This window comes from Pleurodeles waltl, chromosome 4_2 (genome assembly GCF_031143425.1).
Source record: "Pleurodeles waltl isolate 20211129_DDA chromosome 4_2, aPleWal1.hap1.20221129, whole genome shotgun sequence".
NCBI classification, from domain to species: domain Eukaryota; kingdom Metazoa; phylum Chordata; class Amphibia; order Caudata; family Salamandridae; genus Pleurodeles; species Pleurodeles waltl.
In genome coordinates this window covers 323,402,001-323,424,263 of record NC_090443.1, presented here as the reverse complement: position 1 = coordinate 323,424,263, position 22,263 = coordinate 323,402,001, and the positions used below count along the sequence as shown (strand labels likewise).

Sequence of the window (22,263 nt, the reverse complement as noted above, 5' to 3'; positions counted from 1 at the left end):
TGAAATGCAGGACCAATGGTATGCAGGGAGCCATCGTACCCAACAGTTTTCCCACTGCCGAGATTGTCTCTTCTGGTAAAAGCAAGCTAGCTCCATCAATGCAAGGATACCCTTAGCTGTAAACATGGGATTTGGCCTCCGATGTATTTTTGAGCTTAAAAAGACCTTTTCCCTCTCTCTTGCACTGGTATTTTACTGATTTATTGAGAAACCCAGTTTGTGGACTGTGCGCATGACTGTTATGCTCCTTTGGCAATGAGTGAACAGGCTCACTTTTACTAGACGGTCCTCTAGGTATGGGTACATATGAATCAGAAGTTATAAGGTATGCTGCTACTGCAGTTTTTTCTAGGCAATGTGGGTGCTGACTCTTTACTAAAAGAGAGTACCTTGAATTGATAGTGTCTGGTTCATGATAAAGCGTGGAAGTCACTTGTGCTTAGTGTTCAAAGGCATATACAGATAGGGATCCTTGAGTTCTATTGTCGCCAGTCTTTTTCCTGCAGTCCTCGGATGACCTCTTAAGTGTTGTTATCTTGAATTTTTATCTTTTATGAATTTGTTTCAAAACCAAACATCCAGAAATCGTTCCTTATCAAATGTTCATAAGAGGAAATACATAGATTACATTCCTTGACCGATCTCTGCCTTCAGTATGTTTTCGATTGTTTTTAGAGGAGTTCCTTCATTTCTTGTAGACTCTGTAGCTCTTCCCTTGTCATGTGTCCTGTTTTTTGGTTTCACAATTAGAGATAATTTAGGGGCTTGACCCAATCACTGTGCCAGATGATTTCAGTATCTTTTTGTTAGCAGTGACGGTGGCCACTTCTGGAAGCAACCTTCTTCTCTGCTCCCAACTGGTTATGTGGAGAGACTCTTTTTGTAAGAGGGTCACATGCTCCAAAAGCCTGCCTCTTGTAGGAGCTGGCCACTTCCCCTGGCTCTGCCTTGAAAGGGCTGCCAAGCAGTTGCAGGAAATTGCTACTATTGTGATATTGACTGTGTACACGTTTGCGGGGGCAGAGGTTTGAAAGCCTTCCTTTTCCTGATGATGCTCCCTTTGGGGTAGATCCCCTCCATGGGTCAGTGGAACTGCAGGGGTCCCATGGCTTTTACAGTCTTACTGATTGTGCGCAGGTGCCAACTTGCTATATTTACACGTGACTGAAAGGGATGGTATGATATTTTTAGAGATATTCGCTTGTGGATTCAAACTGGAGCTCCAGTTTGAATCCAGCAAGGGCAGGTACCCTGCATATTCAATAGCAGTCCCGTTTTCCTTTGATGATATTGGTTTCACAGATGTATTGACTGAAGTTTGACGCAGTCTTGAAATATCCACAAGGAGATAGGAAGATTATTATAACATTCTCTGATGTCTCCTTCAAATTTGCTGCCTTGATGACGACCCTGTTTTGATTAACCTGGCATTCGGGGTCGAGATGTCAACAGAATTTCTAATGTGGACGGTTTGTAGGCTGAAATGTGGATCGTGATACTGGAGAAGCAAGTATCTCTGAAAACATCATACCATCACTTTCAGTCACGTGTGTTGTGTTTAGCACCAGTGCTCTTTTTACTCACCTTGTCACTCTGCAGTGCACCGTCACCACATAGCTAATATTGTAAAATGGTGCTCCTATTAAGTGATTTTGAGATTTATTTGTTAAAAGATGAATACATTACAGTGAATGAACAAGTAATCCTCATTTGTAAGAAGGGTTCCTTAAAAAGCTATTGCCCTGTAATTCAAAGGTTATACACTTCCCTCTTGGGGACCAATTGTGCCTTTAAATTTACAGTATACCAAGGCACCTGGGTTATCACCCTTTTTGCTTAAAAAAAAAAAAAGGAAGAAATATATATGCATAAATAAGACAACATACACGTAAGCTTTAAGTTCTGCATTTAATAATCAAACAAAGAATTTTCTCTACAGTCGCATAGAATTTTCTACATAAATAGACACTCTGTATGTACCTTTACTGCATCCGTACAAAAATATAGTAGTAACCTCTCTTTGTAAGCAAGCAGAAAACACAAAACGCCTGCCCAGTCTCCCTATTCATCCCAGCCCACCCCTGAGCAAGGTTTGGCAAGGAATGTGACTAAACACTTTTCTTAAAGTAAGCTTTTCCGAAGCAGTAAGAAATTATATTGTATTTTTTTCTGTCTAGTCTCCCTCCTTTCATTTTTTTTAAATCCTGGTAAATCTTGCTTTACCTTGCTCTTTGGAATAGTGTGAAATAAGGAAGCTTGTGCTATCTTCCATGTTCCCAGTGTTTGTAAACCTCCCCTGTGTGTGTGTGTGTGTGTCAGGAATTCACTCCCTACAGGTTCAGGACTGGTATAAAGGATAGGCAATTCAATTTCAGCAAATGTAAGTGGCTAGACTAAAGGCACCCAAATCTTAAATGACCATATCTATGTAGGAGTGCCAGAGAACGCTAGAAAATATGGTTCCGAGTCAGTGGGTATCCCACAGTCTATTACATTTATGCAGAAAAGCAATTAATTTTACCATGGTGAGAGACACAATTCAAAATGCATCACAGCTGCAGGTTGGTGATCACTTAAGTTTCCTCTGTTCTTGGGCTCAATGCGGCCAGCACAAATTTGTGTTGTACAAATGACCCATTGTACAAGAAAAAAAAAAGGTGTAGAATATTGGTACCAGTGAAGTACCAGTTTTGAAGCTGAAGTAAAGAAAGGTTTCTGCTTTTAAGTGCTGGAGACCTGTATCGGTGGGGCTCTGAAATCAAGGGTTTAATGTAAAACAGGTCTAAAGAAACACCCACCCTGTCACAAAAGGGATAATGTAAAGCTGACGAGAGACAATGAGCAAGTCCACACTGCCTGTGCTTTCTTAGATTAAGGGAGCAGTAACAGTCACAGATTATGCTGCTAGGGAACATCCTTTAAAGGAGCCACCATTTGTTTCTTTTTCAAGAGACACTCCAGTTTTTTTGCATAACGTAAATGTTGTTTGTGTGCTCAATTCCACCATCAGACCTCCTCCAAAAAGTCCAGTTCCAGCATATTTGTCCTTTTGTTTGGAAAGATCAAAATTGATTTTTAATAAAAAAAATATATATATTTTTAGAAATAGCTAAGGGACAGGAAGGACCATCTTATTTCTCTAAAATACCAATTTAAACAATACAAAATAGTTGAATGCTCTTCCGCTCAACCTGCTCACAAACAAAACAGATCTAGAGCACATAAATCTTCCTTTGTTTCAAACACTAACACACAATCACTAGAGTGTATTTTCCAAGTAATGAAAGAGTAATGAAAGATGCTTAAATACAAATATCCTGGGGGCAGAAATAAGTCACTGCTGCCCACTAGCTGGAGGCCAAAGAAGTTTCAAATGTACTGCAGATAATTCACATGGTGAAACAGTAATGCCCTGTTTTAAGTGCTGGCAAGAAAAAAACAAAACAAATTATATATATATATATATATATTGCAAATAGTGCAAGGCTTCTTACAGCAGGCTAGTCACATTTCTTTCCAGGCCCCATCTGCCCGAACCCTCCCCACCCCCCCTCCCAAAAAATATACATTCAAGGCAGTCTCTTTAAAACAACCAATTAACACACTGCTTTCGGTGCAAAAACTTTCCAATGAAAAACAAACATCAACAGAACATGAAAGTCTTCATACAGAGTGCTGCAAGAAATGCACAGCAGACAATTAGAGAGGGAGAAGGAACGTGTCTGCTGCATATAGAGAAGCATATCTATCTGGAATGAATGTTTCAAAACCTGCTCTTGGCATATGGACATCCGTTGTCTGCCACGGTTTTATCTGACAAATTTGGAATTGCTGCCTACAATAGTTTGTGTTAGTTTTACAAAACTGGGTCTTGTTATAAAAAGGAAACATGAACTGCATCCAAGTTGGCTATTACGTTGGTTAGTCACGAAGCACTGATTCTGCAGGGTTGAGCCACCCTCACCCACATATACCAAGGTTGGCTCACCTACTTCTCATAAAATAGCCAGGATGTTTATGACAACAACCCACTTTGAGGAACTAGATATTCTTTGAAAGAACAAGACTGAACTCTATTGTGGATGGGAGAGAGAGAACAATGGAGGACCCACAACACTTAGGCAGTACATGACAGCCTCTGATTGTTCGTCCACGTTGAAGTGAAAACAGACTTTCTGGTTTATTTACTGGCTAATGTTCTATTACAAGGAGAATGAGGTAAAAGACCCAGGGTACGCTTTTACTTGTTGATTAGGACCCTAAGTGAAAGCGTCTGGCAGCAATGACAAACAATGGCAATTGATGATAATCAGGGGCTATAGTGGAGAGAAAGAACAGCGAGGAATAAAAGGGAAACGTAGGGGAGGAATGAACTGTTAAGATAGGGGCAGAAAAAGAAGAGCAGACAAAGCAGAGATGACGGGAGTTAAAAGTGCTGAGGAAAGAAAATGAGTAAGGATGGAGTGTTGCAAGGAGAGTAAAGGGCATACAGGATAGGGGATAAAGTAGGACTGATGGGAGAGATGCAAAGCTAAGGATGGAAAGTAGAGCAGGAAATCATTAGGAGAGTAGTAGACTGAGTATTTTTTGGGAAGGAAGGGGGCAGGAGGAAGAGAAATGGAAAATGAATTGTTTTTGGGGGGGCGGGGGAAGAGAGAAGAGAAGGAAAAAGTAGTCAGCACAGAGGATGCAGGAAGTAAGCACAGCCTGCAATCGACACCCATTTGCTGAAACCACCAAAATTCTTAAGAGTTTATTTAAAATGTGTTGTATGCTGTTTGCTAATGCTTTTCCCCCCAGGGAAAGGATGCAGAACGACAGCCTTCTTGCATCAGACTCCGTTCGCTCTCCCCAACTCCAGTTCAGAATACTGCATATTGTTGACTTCATATCACATTTCAGCCCCCGCAATATAAATAAATAATAGAGAGTTTACTGGACAAGACCTGGTGATCCGTGACAAATCCCACACATACAGATGCAGCTTCTAACAGGTGTCCTTTTACACATCAGCATTTAGAAAATAACCAATACTTTTGGCGCCCCACAGTATGGTTCTTACACACCGCTGAAATAATTTTTTTCAGGCCACCCATGTCCTCCCAAACCCCTTAGGTCTTTCAATTTTCAAACAAACCGAATAAGCATTAACATTTGTTTAAGACATCTAGTAAAGATTTCTCAGCTAACACTAACTGGAAAAAAAACGAACAGTTGGTTTCTCCCATTTTTTTCAGTGGCTATCCCAGTTTAATCAGTGGGTGGTGCCCCCAGGGCTAACAGCATAAAATAACCAAGGAATCCACAGATGAAAGAGAGAGACGGAAAACTATCCCGAAAAATAGGTAATTTTAATGGAGAAGCCATTAAGAACCCCTTTAGAGAAAAGCAGCTCTAGAAAGCACATTGAAAACAAAAAAAGGTGCTGCACTTTTATTGGCTCTCTACAGATCTCGTATTGGTCTTTTTCTCAAATCTCTGACTGTATTTATAAGATCATGTTCAATATAACAATGTTAGAAACGCAGAAGTAACTAAAGGGGAATTATCTCAGAAAAATCAAGCCTCCTTTATGTACTGAGGAACATTTTATCTCTGTACTTACAGTTTAACCTAGTTACAAGACTATCTCAAGAGTGATCAAGCAGACATTTAGAACATCTGCTGACTGTTCTTAAGAAGACCTGAGGTCGCAAACTGATTTGCAGAAACACTGAATATTGATCCCTTCATTTGCGGCAAGATTAAGATTTTGAATGGGAAGTCTTCAGGTTAATTTATCTGTCACATCTTCAAAAACATTTGTTATAACTTTTTCAGCTGTCCAGAACAAGTCAGTCTGATAGCTTCAAATTATGTATTTCTTTCTCTTTTTTAATTAGGAAGTATACCAGTTCTCTGATATTTCAGCACAGGAAAATCAAAGTTTCACATACTAAACTGGCCTTTGCTGTGCACCCTTTCTGCAGTAAAACTTGGTCTAAAAACAGTGGGCATTAGTTTGACTCTAATGTCTCATTCTGACTCACTGGCTACTGAATCTCCTATGTTTAAGGCACCAACTGAGTGTGCCGGTCTTTTTTTAGAAACCAGCTGCCATCGTGACCCACTAAACACAAACCGTGAGCAGTCTTTACTTCCTTACTGCAGTTCGACTGTGTGTTTGTGGGACACTGAAGTTATTTTAGGGTATTATGGTTTTCATTTCATTAAACGAAGAAACTATCTTGTAGTCTTGACTCCTGCATAGCTTTCACATACCCTTACACATGGGAGATGGTCCTCGAAGAAGCTCATCCCTATGAGGGTTTTCCTGGGACTCTACACATCGAACAATTTCTCCTTCCTGTTGTGGCACAAAAAGAAGAGTCACTTACACAATAGCAGCCATTGTGTCAGTAATCACACATCTGCTTTGCCCCTGATACCAAGGTGGCAGTAGGCAACTACTAGCTTAAATGGAAGAATTGCCACTAACACAATTTGGCATTTGTGCCAGTAGGGTCTAGGAGGAAGAAAGCCCACAACATAATGGAGGGCTGTCTCAAAGGAAGACTGCCTGAACACCAGGTGGGCAATGGGTGAATGCTGTGCCAAAGGAAGAGTGTGTCGAACACCTTGGGAGGTACAGGGTCAGTGCTAAAGGATATGGAAAATCACCACTAACACTAGATGGTGGAAGGCTGCTGGAGAGTGTGGAATAATGTTCTCAACACCATGGAGGACATAAGATCAGTACTGGCAGAGTAAAAAATATCCTACCACCATGAATGGCAGCATGTGAATCCTAGCAACTTCTCCAACTCACAGTACATGCCTCTGCCTCACGTTCAAATCTCAGAGACGTGATTGGTTCAGACAGTGTAGCTGGCAGGCGTACATGGTAAGACCTTTCCAGATGAAAGAATATATTCATATTATAACAAAAAATCTGGATGTAAATACAAAAACATCTTAAACTGAAAAGTGACTCCTATATCAGAAATGCTGCTGTCCTCCCAAATGAAAAATCTGATTAGTCAAAATTAGGTACACACCAGTCTTGAAAGTGATGTGCCCTAGATGCCAGTTTGACCAGAAGCTATCAAATCACAGGCTACAGCGCTATTGCCTTTCTGGCTGTGAAAAGGCACTGGGCGCCACAGCCCAAACCTGTATAGGTGAGAATAAATTATATATATATATATATATATATATATACACACGCGCGCACACACACGTTAAAATATAAGTGCAGCAGCCAGTATTCATTTTATCAAATTTAACGAAAAGTTGGAAATTTCGACAGGCAATTAACCCCACTAAAAGTGCCTCTAACCCTGCAATGTTTCTACTAAAAATAATTTAGTTTCCCACTAGGTCTAATCTAGTTTAACGAATGCGGACCGTACAACAGAACTGGATCCAAGGCATTCAAGGTGAATTGTTCATTCGTGGACTAGCACATTTTTAACTCCTACCTGCTTGCAACAGTTTTCAGCTTTGCGCCAATGCTTTTTCCAACTTGAAAAAAATAATAATAAAGAATGGCTTAGTGGCCTCTGTCCAGTCCACAACCTTCTACTTTGCTTGCAGGGCGGGGAGGGCAGATTTTTACTAAAACCCACAAAGGATAAAGCCTGCACTCGTACATTCAAATAGAGTCCATTTCTAATCTTATGAGAGGAAGCCCATCATCATTGCTTCCAGTCCTGACGATGACAATTTCGGTCAGAAGAAATAACACTTCATGTCTTCTAAAAGACATTGATCTCTTCTGCGGTAGCACTCCTTCCTATTTCAAAGAAGGTTCTATTTCATCCAATAGTGTTCTTGCAACATTTTATACTGATTCACATTGCCCATCTTTTTTGCCCTAATTTCCTCTATAAGTGACATTATTTCCTATGTTCAGGATAAAATCAACTAATTTCCTCAACAGTGACATCACTTCCTATTTTACTGATGGCACTGATTCGGTCCCTGTTACACTGACAACATTGTCTTACAGATGACACAAATTTCCTCCCCCCCCCCCCAACTCCCTTTTCCACCAGTGACCACACTTTCAGTCCTAAAGTAATACAATCCCCACTACTCTTTCAATTTCTAACTGATGCCACAGCGCCATCACTTGTTCTCTCTACGTGCACACACCAATCTCTCCTGTTGTAGTTTACAGATGAATGGGGGTGAACTAGGAGAAGCACTGGATACCTCACGTTACAAAGGATTCTCGCTTTTTGCTAAAAACGAAAAATACTGTTCCTTCTCTTAAATCTCCAAGCTTCTGTCACGAAAGAAGCCTTCAGCCGTCTGAGATTCCTTGAAAGTCACGGTGATTGAGTTGGCAGTGATGTCAGTGACAGTGACCTCGCTAGGAGGCAAAAGGGCAGGTTGCCATGGAGGAAGTTTTGTGTTTTCTGAAACATCTAGAAAGAGAAAAACAATTGTAGAAAAGACTTGGTCATGCGAACCCCGTGCAGATGAATAAGCAGTACAAAATAATCTTTTACACAATCAGTGATGGGAATGACGCAATTTCTATTTGCTGGTAGTCAAAGCCCGCAACTGGTCACCTATTTAATTAATTTACTGAGATTGGGCCGAGTGTGTAACTATCCACAGATGTCACGAAGAATCCAAACACTGGGTATGATGCAAAGTGTAGGCATGAAAAATGGGTTGAAGGAAGAGGAGCTTATTATGAACTGATAACGTAGGTGCACATACCTTTACCAACCCAAGCCCCATCACAAATAAGGGTGTGTCAGTGAAATCGTATCCCAGGGGCCAGGGTTACAGTACACCAGGATGGATTTTCTGTGCACGGCACGCCAAGTAAGATTGGGTCTAACCTGTGAGGGCTCGCTTGGTAGGGGGTGATGGGAGGTCATTAGGTAGGACATGTCTAAAAGGGACAGGTTGGTCACTATCTGTGTGCCACCTGCACAAAAGGCACAGGGAGATTTAAGATTATCGCGGGTCATTGTATGGAGCATGCTTATCTTTGATTTCCAACCCAACACCTTAGATAAAAACATGCAATACTTCCCTTCCCAGCTACCCCATTCCCCAATATTACACTTCACACAGAAGATGTTTCTGTCAGCAGAAGGCTACGAATCACAAAAATAACTGGTATACCTCTCTGCTTGTAATTATGAGTTTGTTTCTTTCCCAGATGTCTTCACCCTCTTTCTCACCACGTAACCTCCAGGCCAACTTACCCATGCTTTCAGATTCAGATCCCTCTGCTGCCACCAAATGTGAAATTCCACACTCGTTGCCAAGATGGGAGTACGCCCAGAACCAGAGCCGGATTTTGTACTCCCACTGTTCATTCCCTGGCGGCTTATCTTTGAAAAAAATTCTAGGGGAGAATGCCACATTCTCATAACCAAGACTCCCCCATCATCGTGGGAAATACTGGAAGTTGCGACCCAAAGGTAACAAGTTTGTAATTCCATTTTACAATATACCCTTCCAAATGCAGGAAGGTGACGACATCTTGTCAAGTAGGGTCCACACCCATAAGCATTTCTAGTCCACCCTGCTCCCTCAGGTCCAAAGAGCATGCTCGTGAAGGAGGAAATATCTTTAATAAAAAATAATAATAATAAAAAAAAAAAAAACAAAGGTAGCCAGCATTGGCGAACAGGCTCTTAAGGATAGAAACCAAGCTCTTCTTGCCACCTAGTAATCAGTAAACTACAATTAAAACTGCACAATTTAAGTGTATACCTAGAAAAGCATATACAGATTAGTTTTAAAATAGTTAAAATAATAATGATTTAACAGCAGGCATAAAGTTGTTTCTGATGCGGTATTATCCTGAGGCTCCAGTTCAGGCACGCCCATCTTGGCTTCGTGGGACCCTGCACGCGACGTCCTCTCTGTGTGCGGCAGGAAAAATTACCGAGCCAAAGTTAAACTGACACATCACTTGGTGACGCCAAAACACCTTCTGTTAAGTTACCAAAAACAATTACGTTTTCCCACCGATAATACTGGTGCCATCAAATAAAAAGGTACTTACCTGCAAAAACAGCTAAGTGATGTAATCATGTTCTGCCTATTCACATGCTTAGGGTTACCACAGATGTCGGGGAAAGGGATACAGCATCTAGTCGAGGGGTCTCCACAGTGATAGCTGCTTTTCTGCTCAGGGAAATTCTTCAGAGCCAATATCGAATTTTATCAATGTAAAATCATGACCACATCAGTTAACATTCTGCTATGACCACCAATTAACTATTATCAATCGTGACCATCCAAGTATATCAGCTGAGCTTACCAACAGAAATGTCAGGAAAAGCATATAAAAAAGCTGTCCCCGGAACTGCTGAAAAGACAGCCACAGCAGCAAGTGCTCCCGGACACAGACATAATTGCAGCAACAAGTCTCGTCAACTCCACTTGAATTATCATTTGTCCACTTAAAAGGTTTTGTAAATACAAAATGCCATCTTCATCAGTATATTAGTTTGTGAAAATATGCAAACTTTTCTATAAAATATCACTTTTTATTTTGGGCACAGAAACTCAATTTTTTATAGGAAAACTTTTTGGGAAAAACATCTGCCTTCAAAATGCGTGTTTTGATTTTTAGGTAATACACAGTACCCACACATCAGTCAGTAATTTTCATCAAGTACACACGAATGCAAATGCTTCAAAAGCCCAAATCTTACAATCATAGGAAATAGATGTTCAACATAACAAAGATCTTTTTAATGTCTCAATAATCCTCATCTTTACATACCAAAGCCATAATTGTGCCGATGCTGAACCAAAATGACCAGGATGCCAACAATGTGCACAGTCATGGCCATTATGATGCAAGGTGCACACATCATTGTGAAAGGGAAGGGTAAAATTAGGCCAGCCAGTCATGAGCTTAATAAATAGGACAATAACAGTTGCCAGTATTCCACAGCTAAACCAATACCACCAAAAATAGGTCAAGGATTATTATTGTTATGCCATTGCCACTATTCTGCCATGAACTGACAAATGAGCTAGAGAGGAATCCCCTTTTGATTTTTGATACTGTTGGGGTTATGGGGCTGGGATATACTTTTCATGGTCCCGACACCAGGCATAGCTTTCAGCGAGTGACACTGTCCTGGAGGCACACAATGACAGACAGACTTTTGAGAATCTTAAATGTCTCAGCTGTAGATCCAGGCCCATCTCTTCTCAGTTCCTGGACTGATCATGCACAAGGGGACTGATAGAGCAGGGCCAGCAAAATAAATGACCAATCTAATGGTCATCTTGTTAGACAAAGTGGAGACAGATGTGCCAGACCCTGCAAGCCAAACATTACGAGGCCCTGCCATTCTTTTGGCTGGGTGTTGCTCTGAGGGGCTTGAGATGAGCATTGTGGACTTATTTATTATGCACAGACTCTCTGAATTAGGTACGGGGCGTGGCTTCACCTGTGAACTACTACTAGGGCGCTTGTGAGTTACCAGTAGCTCCTGAGTAACTAATTCAGACTTCTGCTCTAAGCATTTTAAAAATATTTTAAATCCGTTAACATTGTCAACGCAACCGTTTTATCGTTTTTGCTTCATCAAAATAGTGTCAAAAGGTTTTAAAAAGAAAAAAAAAAAAAGGGGTAACAAATGCTTGTCCCGGCTGTATTATTTTTTTTTGTAGTAGAAGCAGGACAGAAAACAACCTCATGTGGGAAGGCTATGGTTGGCCCACAAACACAGCTATGGAAGGAAACTAGACTGGACGATTTATTACACACAAAAAAATGTATATGCTCCAGAAGAGCCTTCTTTAAGCATTCAGATCCGCAACAGTGCACAAACGAAAGCCACTGTAAGGCGACACCAGTAAAGGAGGAATCTGCTCTATATACCAAGCACAAATGTGTAACGTCGACCCATTTTTGAGTGGCTAACAGTGATTTCGGTTACCTATCATTCAAGAGCTGAAATTGCTCTCTCCCCTTCGGCTACGAAAAGTGTGGACAGACTTGAGAGGACAGAAATGCAATATAATAATAATAAGGAAATAGGTTAGTTTAAAGCGGACGTCTCTTGGACTTTAGAACAATAGTTACCTACATTTGCCTATTCTTTAAATACCGATGCCCTATTAAGGTAAGACTTAAGGCAATTTATAGAATGCACAAATTGTTCAGTAAGTCATAAAATATTAGAAGAGAAGCTGGCTGTTAACACAAAAACCAGAAACAAACAAAGGAAAGATCCAGAATGGGGTTTCCAAAATTAGCCATGGATCCCTTCTAGAACATGGTACTTCAACGATGAAAACTACGTTCTATTATCAATAACTTAAATCAAATAAATGCATTGGGGAGGGAGCCACAAGTTAAGCTTTCAAACTGCATATGAATAGCTGAGAATCCATAGTTCTCTTTTGTACTTCGCCAGGAAGTTGGTATCTTGAAAGCGTGTGCCTGAAGGAGACAGTAACAGTGCTTCTTGTAGCAGTCTAGGCACTTCTCAAAACACCACAATAAGAGACGGTGGAAGTTATACACATTTAGGGACTGCCTTTCGGAACAAGCTAAGCAACAATACAGCATCAAACCCAGAGAGTTTGAAACGGTAGAAGTTATACACATGTAGGGACTGCCTTTCGGAACAAGCTAAGCAACAATACAGCATAATTTGAAAAGGTTTGAACTTGCTACAGAACTTAGGGCTACAATTAATGAACTGCTCTAGGTACTGGCCAACTTGTGTTTACTAACAAGTAAACGTGTGCATTTTGAGATTACCCCTCAAGAAATTGAACTCCTTGGCCAAGTTCTCTAGATTCAGGAATTGTTTGAATAGTACCAAAGGGGTCGAATAATATCACAGGCACTAGTTATCTTCAGTGCTCACCCTCCCAGAGCAGTTGAGATTCCTCCTCTTCCCTTTTCCGGTGCAGCCTCACCGACTGACACCTGTTTACAGCTTCTAGTGTTTTATAATCACATGCTGTTTCACTCATTACACGCGTAAAAATGAAAACATTCTTCAAAGAAAAAACACTTGTAATTACTTTGAACCAAACACTATGTGGCTAGGGGAATACACAGAATATTAACTACTAAAACTTGTTAAAAAACCTGGGCAACAACAGCACAAGACTTGAAACCGCAGACAAGATATTTTAGTAGTTTTGTAAAGTGTTGGCTTTTAAAGGTTATGCTGTGGAACTGAATATAATGTTAATGGTTGTCCAACAAAACCAAATCTCTTGGATTGCCAGATTTAAGATCTGAAACAACGACACTGGAACCAAACTTCAACTTCTGACCCACCACAAAAAAGAGCTTCATGTGATTGAAGACCGATATAATTTACGCAATCAGTCCAACCTGAGGTTTTCAAGAACTGACTGAACTTTCTACATCTTCTTGGGACGATATTCCATTAGGCCGTCTCCTTAGATAACACGTGGGTATTTCTTACCAAGTAACCTAGTTCTCCCCCAACTATTTTGAAGAACAGATGTTGGAGATGCAGGGCTGTGTGACCAGTAACTTGTGGTGGACTTTTGTCCACAGCTAAAACCAGGTCTAATCTACAAGCCCCAGCCTGTTCATCCTTGTGATCCCGAAATGCTATCCTAGGATTAATTTGAACACTTAATCGAAGGCAGTAACCACAGCTGAGCCTTTCCTTGATGCCGAATCCAGATGTGGCATCAATCCTTCTTCTTACAAAGAAGCTGAAAGAAGGGAAGTGGAATCGTGACAACCATGCTAACAAGGTCAGTAACTTTCTTTAAGAACTTATCTAGTCAATCAGCAGTTAGGACTGGCAATTAGGGATTGCCAATAAGCTGTATGTTAATACAATCCTAATAGATACAAGGCATCCGAGTATTACACAATGGAATTGGGTATACACTAAAAAAAGGCCAAAGTTACCTGTAGAAAAGAAGAGTATTATGCAGTGAGACCGATTAGGTCTCACTATGCAATACTCTCAAAATACCCCTAACTAGGCCCTTTAGATTCACAATAATAAATCCCTAGCTCAGTCCTGGTAGTGTGGCAGAGCTGTCAAGCTTTACTAGGGGAACATGTGCTAAGCATTTCAGAGTACCAACAGGGACAACAAGTATATGACAACTCAAAAAAAAAAAAAAAAAAAAAATCCTACACCTGTTTATAAAAGTAGAGCAGTTAAATAAATTTAAGACACCAAAATGAACACTATTGGATCAGTATAACCAGAGTTATGGATTTTAGAAGGAAAAATTAATCAGTATACTTTACTACTGTCAAACTTAACTGCGGTTAATGGAGAAAACAGGTAATGACAATCTCTCACTTGCAGGTGGAGTCCAGTGGAAACAGCTGGGGGTTAAGGTGATGCAGGTCTCGGGACCACGGTTCAGCAGTCACTACGATTTACCTTGCTTGTAGAGCCTGGGTGCAGAGTTGTCCTGGCTGACCTTGGTGCTAAAACCAGGAGCCGCAGGTATTGGAAAAACACACTTGCAAGACTAAGTCTCTAGCAGGTTGAGTTCGGGGGAACCCACTGAGGGTTAAGATGGTGTGTGTCCCTGGACCAAGGTTCATCAACCAGTACAACTTTACTTGACTCGTACAGCACGGGTGCAGAGAGTTTCTGGCTCTCTTTTGAGCTGAATGCTTGAGCTGCGGGTGCTGGTGAGAAAAAGGATACAAATACTCGTCAACTGAACCACTCAGGTGGATGGTTGAAGGTGCTACAGGGCTCCCTCTAGGTGCAGTGTTGAACAAAGGTAGCGACAGCCTGACCAACCACAAACAAGCTTTGACAGCAACAAGCAGAGGGTGTGGTTACATCGACGTACTGGAGTCCAGGAGAAAGATGTAGCCCCCTGAAAACTGCTGGAGGTCAGGACTAAGCTTCTCACAATGTACTAGACCAATTACATTTGGGCGATCCCTCGACGGGCCTGATGGCCAGTGATTCTTTGGTTCTGGGAGTGTGCTTTTACCTGCGGGCTTCAAAGGACCAGTACTTCTAGTCCAAGGGCGTTCTGAAGTTGCCTTTGGTGCTCAGAGAAGTTCCTCTTGCCTTTGGAACCAGTCTCTGGTGCAGGATGAGTCGCAGTTGTGTAGTTGCAGGGTGGTTGCCAAAAAGTGCAGAGTATTGCGCCTTTGCTTTGTACAGGTCCAGAAGTCGCAGACTCTGGTCTCTTTGTCCTTGGTTGCAAGCTGAATCAGATCTGAGGTTCTGGTTCCAGGGGTGCCCCTCAAATCCTAGATAATGGGGTGTTTTGGGTGCAAGTGGCCAATGGGCTACTAGCCTCAGCTGCTAGTCCGCCCTGAGGTGACCAGGTATCCAGAACCCTCTATTTTGCCACTTTTCAAATTGGCAGGATCCATCCTAGGCTGTACAGACCAGGTAGACCACTCTAGAGGTGTGGCTAGCCTTCTGGGGGTGTAACGCCTCCCGACTACTTGATTTTCCCGCCTGCCCGGGTACAAATGTGCCTGCGGGCAGAGGGGTGGCTTTGTCCTCCTTTAGGAGTCAGCCTGATTAGATATCAGAGGTTGTGTGGGCTTTGAAGCTCACTGCCTCGATGCGCCACTTCACTAGCCATCCTATCATGGAGGAAGGTGATACCTTCCGCCCTGGCAGGCCTTTGTTTCTGACTCCTGGGAGGGGGTCAGATTCCTATCTTTGCAGTAGCAGATTCAGCCTGACAGCCAGGGCATAGAAAATGCTGAGGCAACCTCAAAGGTAGCCACATGGGTGCATGTCACATTTAATCTGACTTCAGGATCAAGTCAAGTTTAATGAGACAAGTTGTTGATAACAAGGAGGACATACTTTTGCGGGCCATAATGGAATTGGCGACCTCAGGATGCCCTGGTGCCAGCCCATGTTCCCCGCTATCACTTACAGGAGCCCTTAATGGAAACACTACTAAAGGGACATATAAGCTTGCACTTGTATGCCCACATCTTTAATATAATTCATCCTGCCTCTTGGGTTTAGGACTCCTACCTTAGGGATGAGGGACATATTAAAAGCAGTGCTTTAAACTTTCAACAAATGGTGAGGGCAAAGTCAAGATGGAGAAGAATGCACAGTTCCTGCAGTCTGCAATGGAAGACTTGCTGTCCTATGTTTTCTTGGGTCACTCAGGGTGGCAGATAGTCCCTGATGACCCTTTTAATGCCAATGATGCCCTGAGTACCACTGGTACTATTTACCAGGGACTTTATAAGGGAGTTAAAGTCCTTGCCAATTGGGCGAACAAATTCACATTCATCATATTTATGGAGCGAGCACTGTCAATGGGGCCTGGTTAGCAGGCTCCACTGTACTTTCAGACTCCTAACCATCAGCAATGGGGCAAAAAGTGTGGTGGTGACCAAACAAGAAGGGCACTTTCCTACATGACCAAACTAATGTTCTCCTTCTCAGTCCTCGCTTGACAGCAACAGCTTTCACCATACACTATGTAATAATATATTTAAGCACACACACATGCTAGCTTTAAGAATGATTGCACTATTTGAGAGGCCTCTGGCCACTCTCACCTACATGTTGATTCTCCCAACTACTGTATTTGATTGAGAAAATGCGGTTTCCTCTGAAAAAAGTGGTTGTATTGCACTTTTCTCTTGTAGGGAAGCAGCAGGACAGAGAGCATTATGGTGAAAAGTCAAAGGAGCCACACAGTCTGATCTGTTATAATGAAGTCACAGCAAATGATGTAGGTCAGACATCAATATTGTGAAAAACATGTTACAGCCAATATGTGTTTAAGGATGGATTTCTATTAGGCTGTGTTAAATCCTGTACACAAGTAAGCTGTTACAAGGAATCTCACAGATAACAGTGATAAACAAGGATTTGGCTGTCAAACACCTAGGATAGAAGATATGCACTGGGAGAAACCCCATTTCATCCACTTAGGAAGGAGTGCATAATATATTTTGCCAAGTATAATTTTGTGACTGTAGGACATTGTACATGTTCAGGAAAAGCCTATGTGTAATACAGCAGGCCAAAGTTGGTCATGGTGACACATCAATGCTAAAAGACTACGGCCTGATTGATTTACTGGGAAAAGCCATGTTTATGTCTGATCAGCTTATTAGGAAACGTTACAACCAAGGCAATAGGGCTGGTTTATCTATAACGAAAACCACACGTTAAAGCCATTAGGCCTTTAAGGGTGGATTGTTATTACACTGTACTAAGGACTGCAAAAAGGTATTTGGCTAATCAGAATCTCACAATAGGCAAGGTTGTTGGTGCTGGTTTTCCCTTCTGTGTTAAAGCCCATGGGATAATTCATATTATATATTTTAACACTGTTAAAGCCCCTAACATGTATTTTGTCTCATGAAATCAAATATTACTAAAGTAAGCAGGGTATTTTGTGCTGCCTGCTCTGTGCTCTGACCAAAACCTACCCGGTAGAAGATTTAAACTGTGATATTCCTCCTTAAACCTTTTCATTTTTAAACATGATCTTACAACTGTATACCAATATAGCAGGCCTGAGTTGGTTATGGAGACAGACCATGGTAAAGTGTATAAACCCAACTGGTTCACTGGAAGGAAAATGTTACTTACCCAGTAAGCATCTATAGAGGCATGTAGTGCTGTAGATTCACATGCTCTGCTTACTTCTGCCATCTAGTGTTGGGTCCACAGTGGTGCAAGTTGTTGCTCTTCATAGAAGTGTTCCGAGTTACAGGGTCGAGTCACTTCTCCTCTCGGTGATAGTGCGCATGGGCATCAACTCCTTTGTTAGATTGTTTTCCCGCAGGCAGGTGACAAAGGAGTCGAGGTGGGAGCCTCACAGTAACCCCAAATACATAAAGCAGTAGGTTTAAAACCACTAGGCCTTAGGCCCTATAGGCTGTTTTGTAGCCTATCCATTTTGTTTTGTGAAAAAGACCCAAACTGGAGTCCCATACAATCAGGCTTCAACACCCTCTAGAACACTCCCAACAGAGGCTGTTTTCCCTCAGATTTTCTACTGCATGTTGTGTGAAGGGAGTCTCCCTGAGCTCTGCTCAGTTTATCTTTTCTGACAGAAACTTTTCTCTCAGAGAACCAAGCTTTGCAGTTATAGGATGTCTCAAAAAACAAAAAAGGGTCTGTTCAGAGATTGTGGCAGTTGTGGGAAGAAAAGACTACATGTTGATGACCCCCTCAAAATGTGCATCTACTGTCTGCATCCAGACCACAAGGTGAGAGACTGTAAGACCTGTTGCACCTTTAGTCACAAAACCCTCAAGGACCGTGAGGGTAGGCTTCTGTTGTGGCTACAGAGACAGAAAGCCTTGGAACATCCTTCTTCAGATGAGAGCGAAACATCTCATGCTTCTCAATCCTTAAAAATAACAGGTGAGAAAGGAAGACTGCCTGACGAGCCACAGAGAAAAATGGCCAAAAAGATGAACCATCTCTGCTGAGAGACAAAAGAGACAGGAGAAGGCGACTTCTGAATCAGAGACCCACACAAAGTTTCCAAAAAAAGTTCGTTCAGAGCCTACTTCGCCTCTGGAGAAAAAGGTTCCCACTAAAAGTGCATCCCTGTCACCGCAAAAAGATGCGGTAAGGCTCTCCTCAGACAGAAAACGCCCGTCGACGACAACCCTGTCGACAACTGTGTCGACAGTTACATCAACGACTGTGTCGTCGACGTTTACAACGGCGGTCTCACCAATGATCATGACATCACCATTATCATCGACAATCATTACCGCAAAAATATTTAAAAAAAGCTTCGCCGATGAAGGCATTGTCGACGGTGGAGGCATTGTGGGTCCATCAATGACAAAGGCACTACCGTAGACAAAGCACCTGTTGATGAGGCTTAAAAAGACACCGTCATCTAGCACACCGGCGACAACAGCACCATCTGCGAGACAACTGCCGACTGGGGACTCGTCGACGAGGGAACCGTCGACGGGAGCACCGTCGACAAACATTCCGTCGACAACAATGACAACTGATAAACCATCAACCCCACTGGGGATTTCGTCTGCGCAACCGTCTGCAATGATAGCATATTCTGAAGAGCAGGATTCAACAAGATTCCTACCTCTTTCACTGATCACCATGGGGGAGAAATCATCGCACATTCTTCCAATACATTCCTCCCCGAGCAAGGTATTGCCATATCCCCCGCAACATCTCTTAGATGAGGACGATGACATGTATTCCCAAGATGACGGGATGTTTGGGGCAGCTAGTAGTCCATCTCAGCTGCATGTAAAATGCCAGGACTTTGATGAGGAGGATGAAGGGCAGTACCAGCCAAACTATTCTTCAACTTCATACCCACCGAGGGGACAACAATTATCCCTTCCCATGCCTAGCACATTAGTCGCAGATCTTCAGTGTATGCTGAACGACTACTACAGGAGATTTCCACCATCAACACCCGTAACGCCACCCAGGCCAGACAGCCACCAGACACCTCGTCAAATCCCGAGGACCATTCTCCGGGGGACGCCACACACTGGCATACCGTTGGGTTGCCAACCACAGGATGATCATCCCTCGACAAGAAAGGGGGGGGGGGGGGGGGGGGGGGGGGGACACTGTACTCACAGGTTGCGCACAGGTGATTTCATGGCTCTTGATATCTGACTGGACATCTGACTCGGATGAGTCCTAGATGCAAAGGGACTCCTCTTCCTGCGCAGGCTCCTCCTGTGTGTGTTCTTCCCCAAAGATGTCTGGGGTGTCAGGAGGCTTGTGCGCCATTTCCAATCGAAGTGCCCTTCAGTACCGAAGCGTCTTGTTCGTCTGTAATGATCTGCAGGCATCACAGGTAGCCTCTTGATGATCAGGGGAGAGGCAGAGGTTACACACCAGATGTTGATCAATGTGGGAAAATTTTGCTTGGCACCAAGGGCAGAAACAGAAAGCAGTCCATTCAATCAGGTTGGCATATCTGTCAATGCTGCGAGGTAGGGCATGCAGATGGTGCCCAGACTGATGATTCTAGATGAGCACTAAGGTAGAAAAGCACAAGCAGAAACAATACCATTGAAACAAGGTAAGATAGAGTAGACATTTTGGACCAGAGCGAATCGAAAGAAGGAGCGAAGGCACACATCCAAACCTGACGGTGGAGAGAAAACAAACAAAGAAAAACAACTTGCACCACTCCAGACCCAACACTAGATGGCAGGAGTATGCAGAGCATTTGTGTCTACAGCCACACATGCCATCAAACACGTTTTTCAGATGCTATAGGTCAAATACGTTTATTACGAAAGGTTAAAAACAAAAGAAGGAAACCTGGCTTATTTATTGTAAAGAGTAAATAGGTCTTATTGGGTAGAGTGTCAACCCCTTGAATGCTAATGACAGACGGGGGCCACTAGACACTGGGGTTTGAGTGTGCTGCGGACAGCCCTTGGCCGTTCTAGGACCACCCCCCTCCCAAGAACTGATGACATTATCTCGCAACAACATTAATAGAAGTCGCCGCCACCGTGCTGGAACCTATTTGCTTCCAGCGCAGTGAGAGAAACGGGTACGTTTTTAAAGAAAGAAAAAAAAAAAAAGGAAGGAAGAAGGCTTAAGGGGAAAGGAAAGAGTTTTCCTTTCCTCCGATGTCGCTGAGCATTCCTGCTGCACGATCGTACCACGGTGGTGCAGCTGGAATGCCCACGAGGCACCAGGAAATTTTATCTACATTTTTATATTAAGTGGAGGGAGCAGCCTCTTGGGCAAGGGTTGCTCCTCTTGTGGGGCATTCATTTTAGCCACGTCTGCCCCCCTTGGGGGAAGATACCACGAGGCACCAGAGATTATTTGTTATATGTTTGTTTTTGCTTGGGGGAGCAGCACCTTGGGGCAAGGGACGCACCCCTTTGGGTGGCATTAATTTTGGCCATTTCGGCTCTCCTTGGGGCAGACTGGCTTCTTTATGTTAGACCCATCAGAAGGGGGCAGAAACCACAAGGCACCAGGAATTATGTTTTTTTTTGGGGGGGGTGGGGGGGGGGGCAGCCCCTTGGGCAAGTGTTGCTTCCCTTAGGGGCATTAATTCTGTTCGTTTCTGCCCCACCCTCCTTCCGGGGCAAATTAGACTCTCTATGTTAGACCCATCTGACCCCAAAAGGGGAGGGGGGGGGGCAGAAACCACTCAAAACCAGGGATTTCAATTGGAGCATTATTTGTGTTTAGGGCGCGACCCCTTAAGGAGGGGTCACTTCCCTTTGGGGAGCACAAATGTTGCCCATTTCTGCCCTTCTATGGGGTATATTGGCCACTTGTTTAGGCCCATCTGCCCCCACGGCGTGCAGAAAACCACTAGACACTAGGAAAGTTTTCTGAATGCAGCTGGATGTTTGTGGACTGGCGCATTAATAGCATTTGTGATCATAATGTTTTATTTCTCCTCTTTATTCTAGTTCAGAGCTTTTTATTCCTTTGCTGTAACTCCTCCTTGCGGCTTTGGCAGTGGTAGACCTGCAGTTTGTGTACATGCATGTGTTTGGTAAGAAAAACTTCTTTGTACCGTTTATTCCAAATGAGAATCTTTGTCATGAATGAATGAGTATTTTGGGCCAAGTGCCTGCAACATGCAACGGCCAAATATATCTATACGGAAAGTGTCACTTACCCAGTGTACATCTGTTCGTGCCATGTTCCGCTGCAGATTCACATGCTGTGCATATTATTCTGCCATCTAGTGTTGGGCTTGGAGTGTTACAAGTTGTTTTTCTTTGAAGAAGTGTTTGAGTCACGGGACCGAGTGGTGACTCCTCTTCGGTTCCATTGCACATGGGCATCGACTCTATGTTAGATTGTTTTCCCGCAGAGGGTAAGGTAGGAGTTGTGAATATACTAAAAGTGCCCATGCAATGGAGTAAGTATGTATGTACATAATGTGTATTAAAATAGTATTTATTTACAATTTTCATTCAACTTATAACGGCTACAGGCTCCCAGGGAGGTGGGAGGGCGCATGTGAATCTGCAGTGTCTCATGCCACGAACAGATGTACACTGGGTAAGTGACATTATGCACAGCATGTGTATCTGCAGCTACACATGCCATCGAACGGAAAGACTAGTAAGCAGTTATCTCCCCAAAAGCGGTGGTTTAGCCTGTAGGAGTTGAAGTTGTTTGAAATAATGTTCTTAATACTGCTTGTCCTACTGTGGCTTGTGTTAACACATCCACGCAGTAATGTTTAGTGAATGTATGAGTCGTAGACCATGTGGCTGCCTTACAAATTTCTGTCACAGGTATATTTCCTAGAAAAGCCATTGTGGCGCCTTTTTTCCTAGTGGAATGCGCTCTTGGTGTAATA

General features: G+C 42.8%; 1 protein-coding gene across 1 annotated transcript in view; it reads right to left on the bottom strand.

Moving 5' to 3' along the window:
• Window positions 1–1,889: 1,889 nt before the first annotated feature.
• The window catches only part of CBX7 (chromobox 7), a 116,201-nt gene continuing 95,827 nt past the window's right edge, over window positions 1,890–22,263 (bottom strand). The window contains exon 6 of the mRNA XM_069231301.1: window positions 1,890–8,411. Within this exon, the coding sequence (XP_069087402.1) occupies window positions 8,254–8,411 (158 nt within the window). The 3' untranslated portion in view covers window positions 1,890–8,253. The remainder of the gene's footprint in view (window positions 8,412–22,263) is intronic.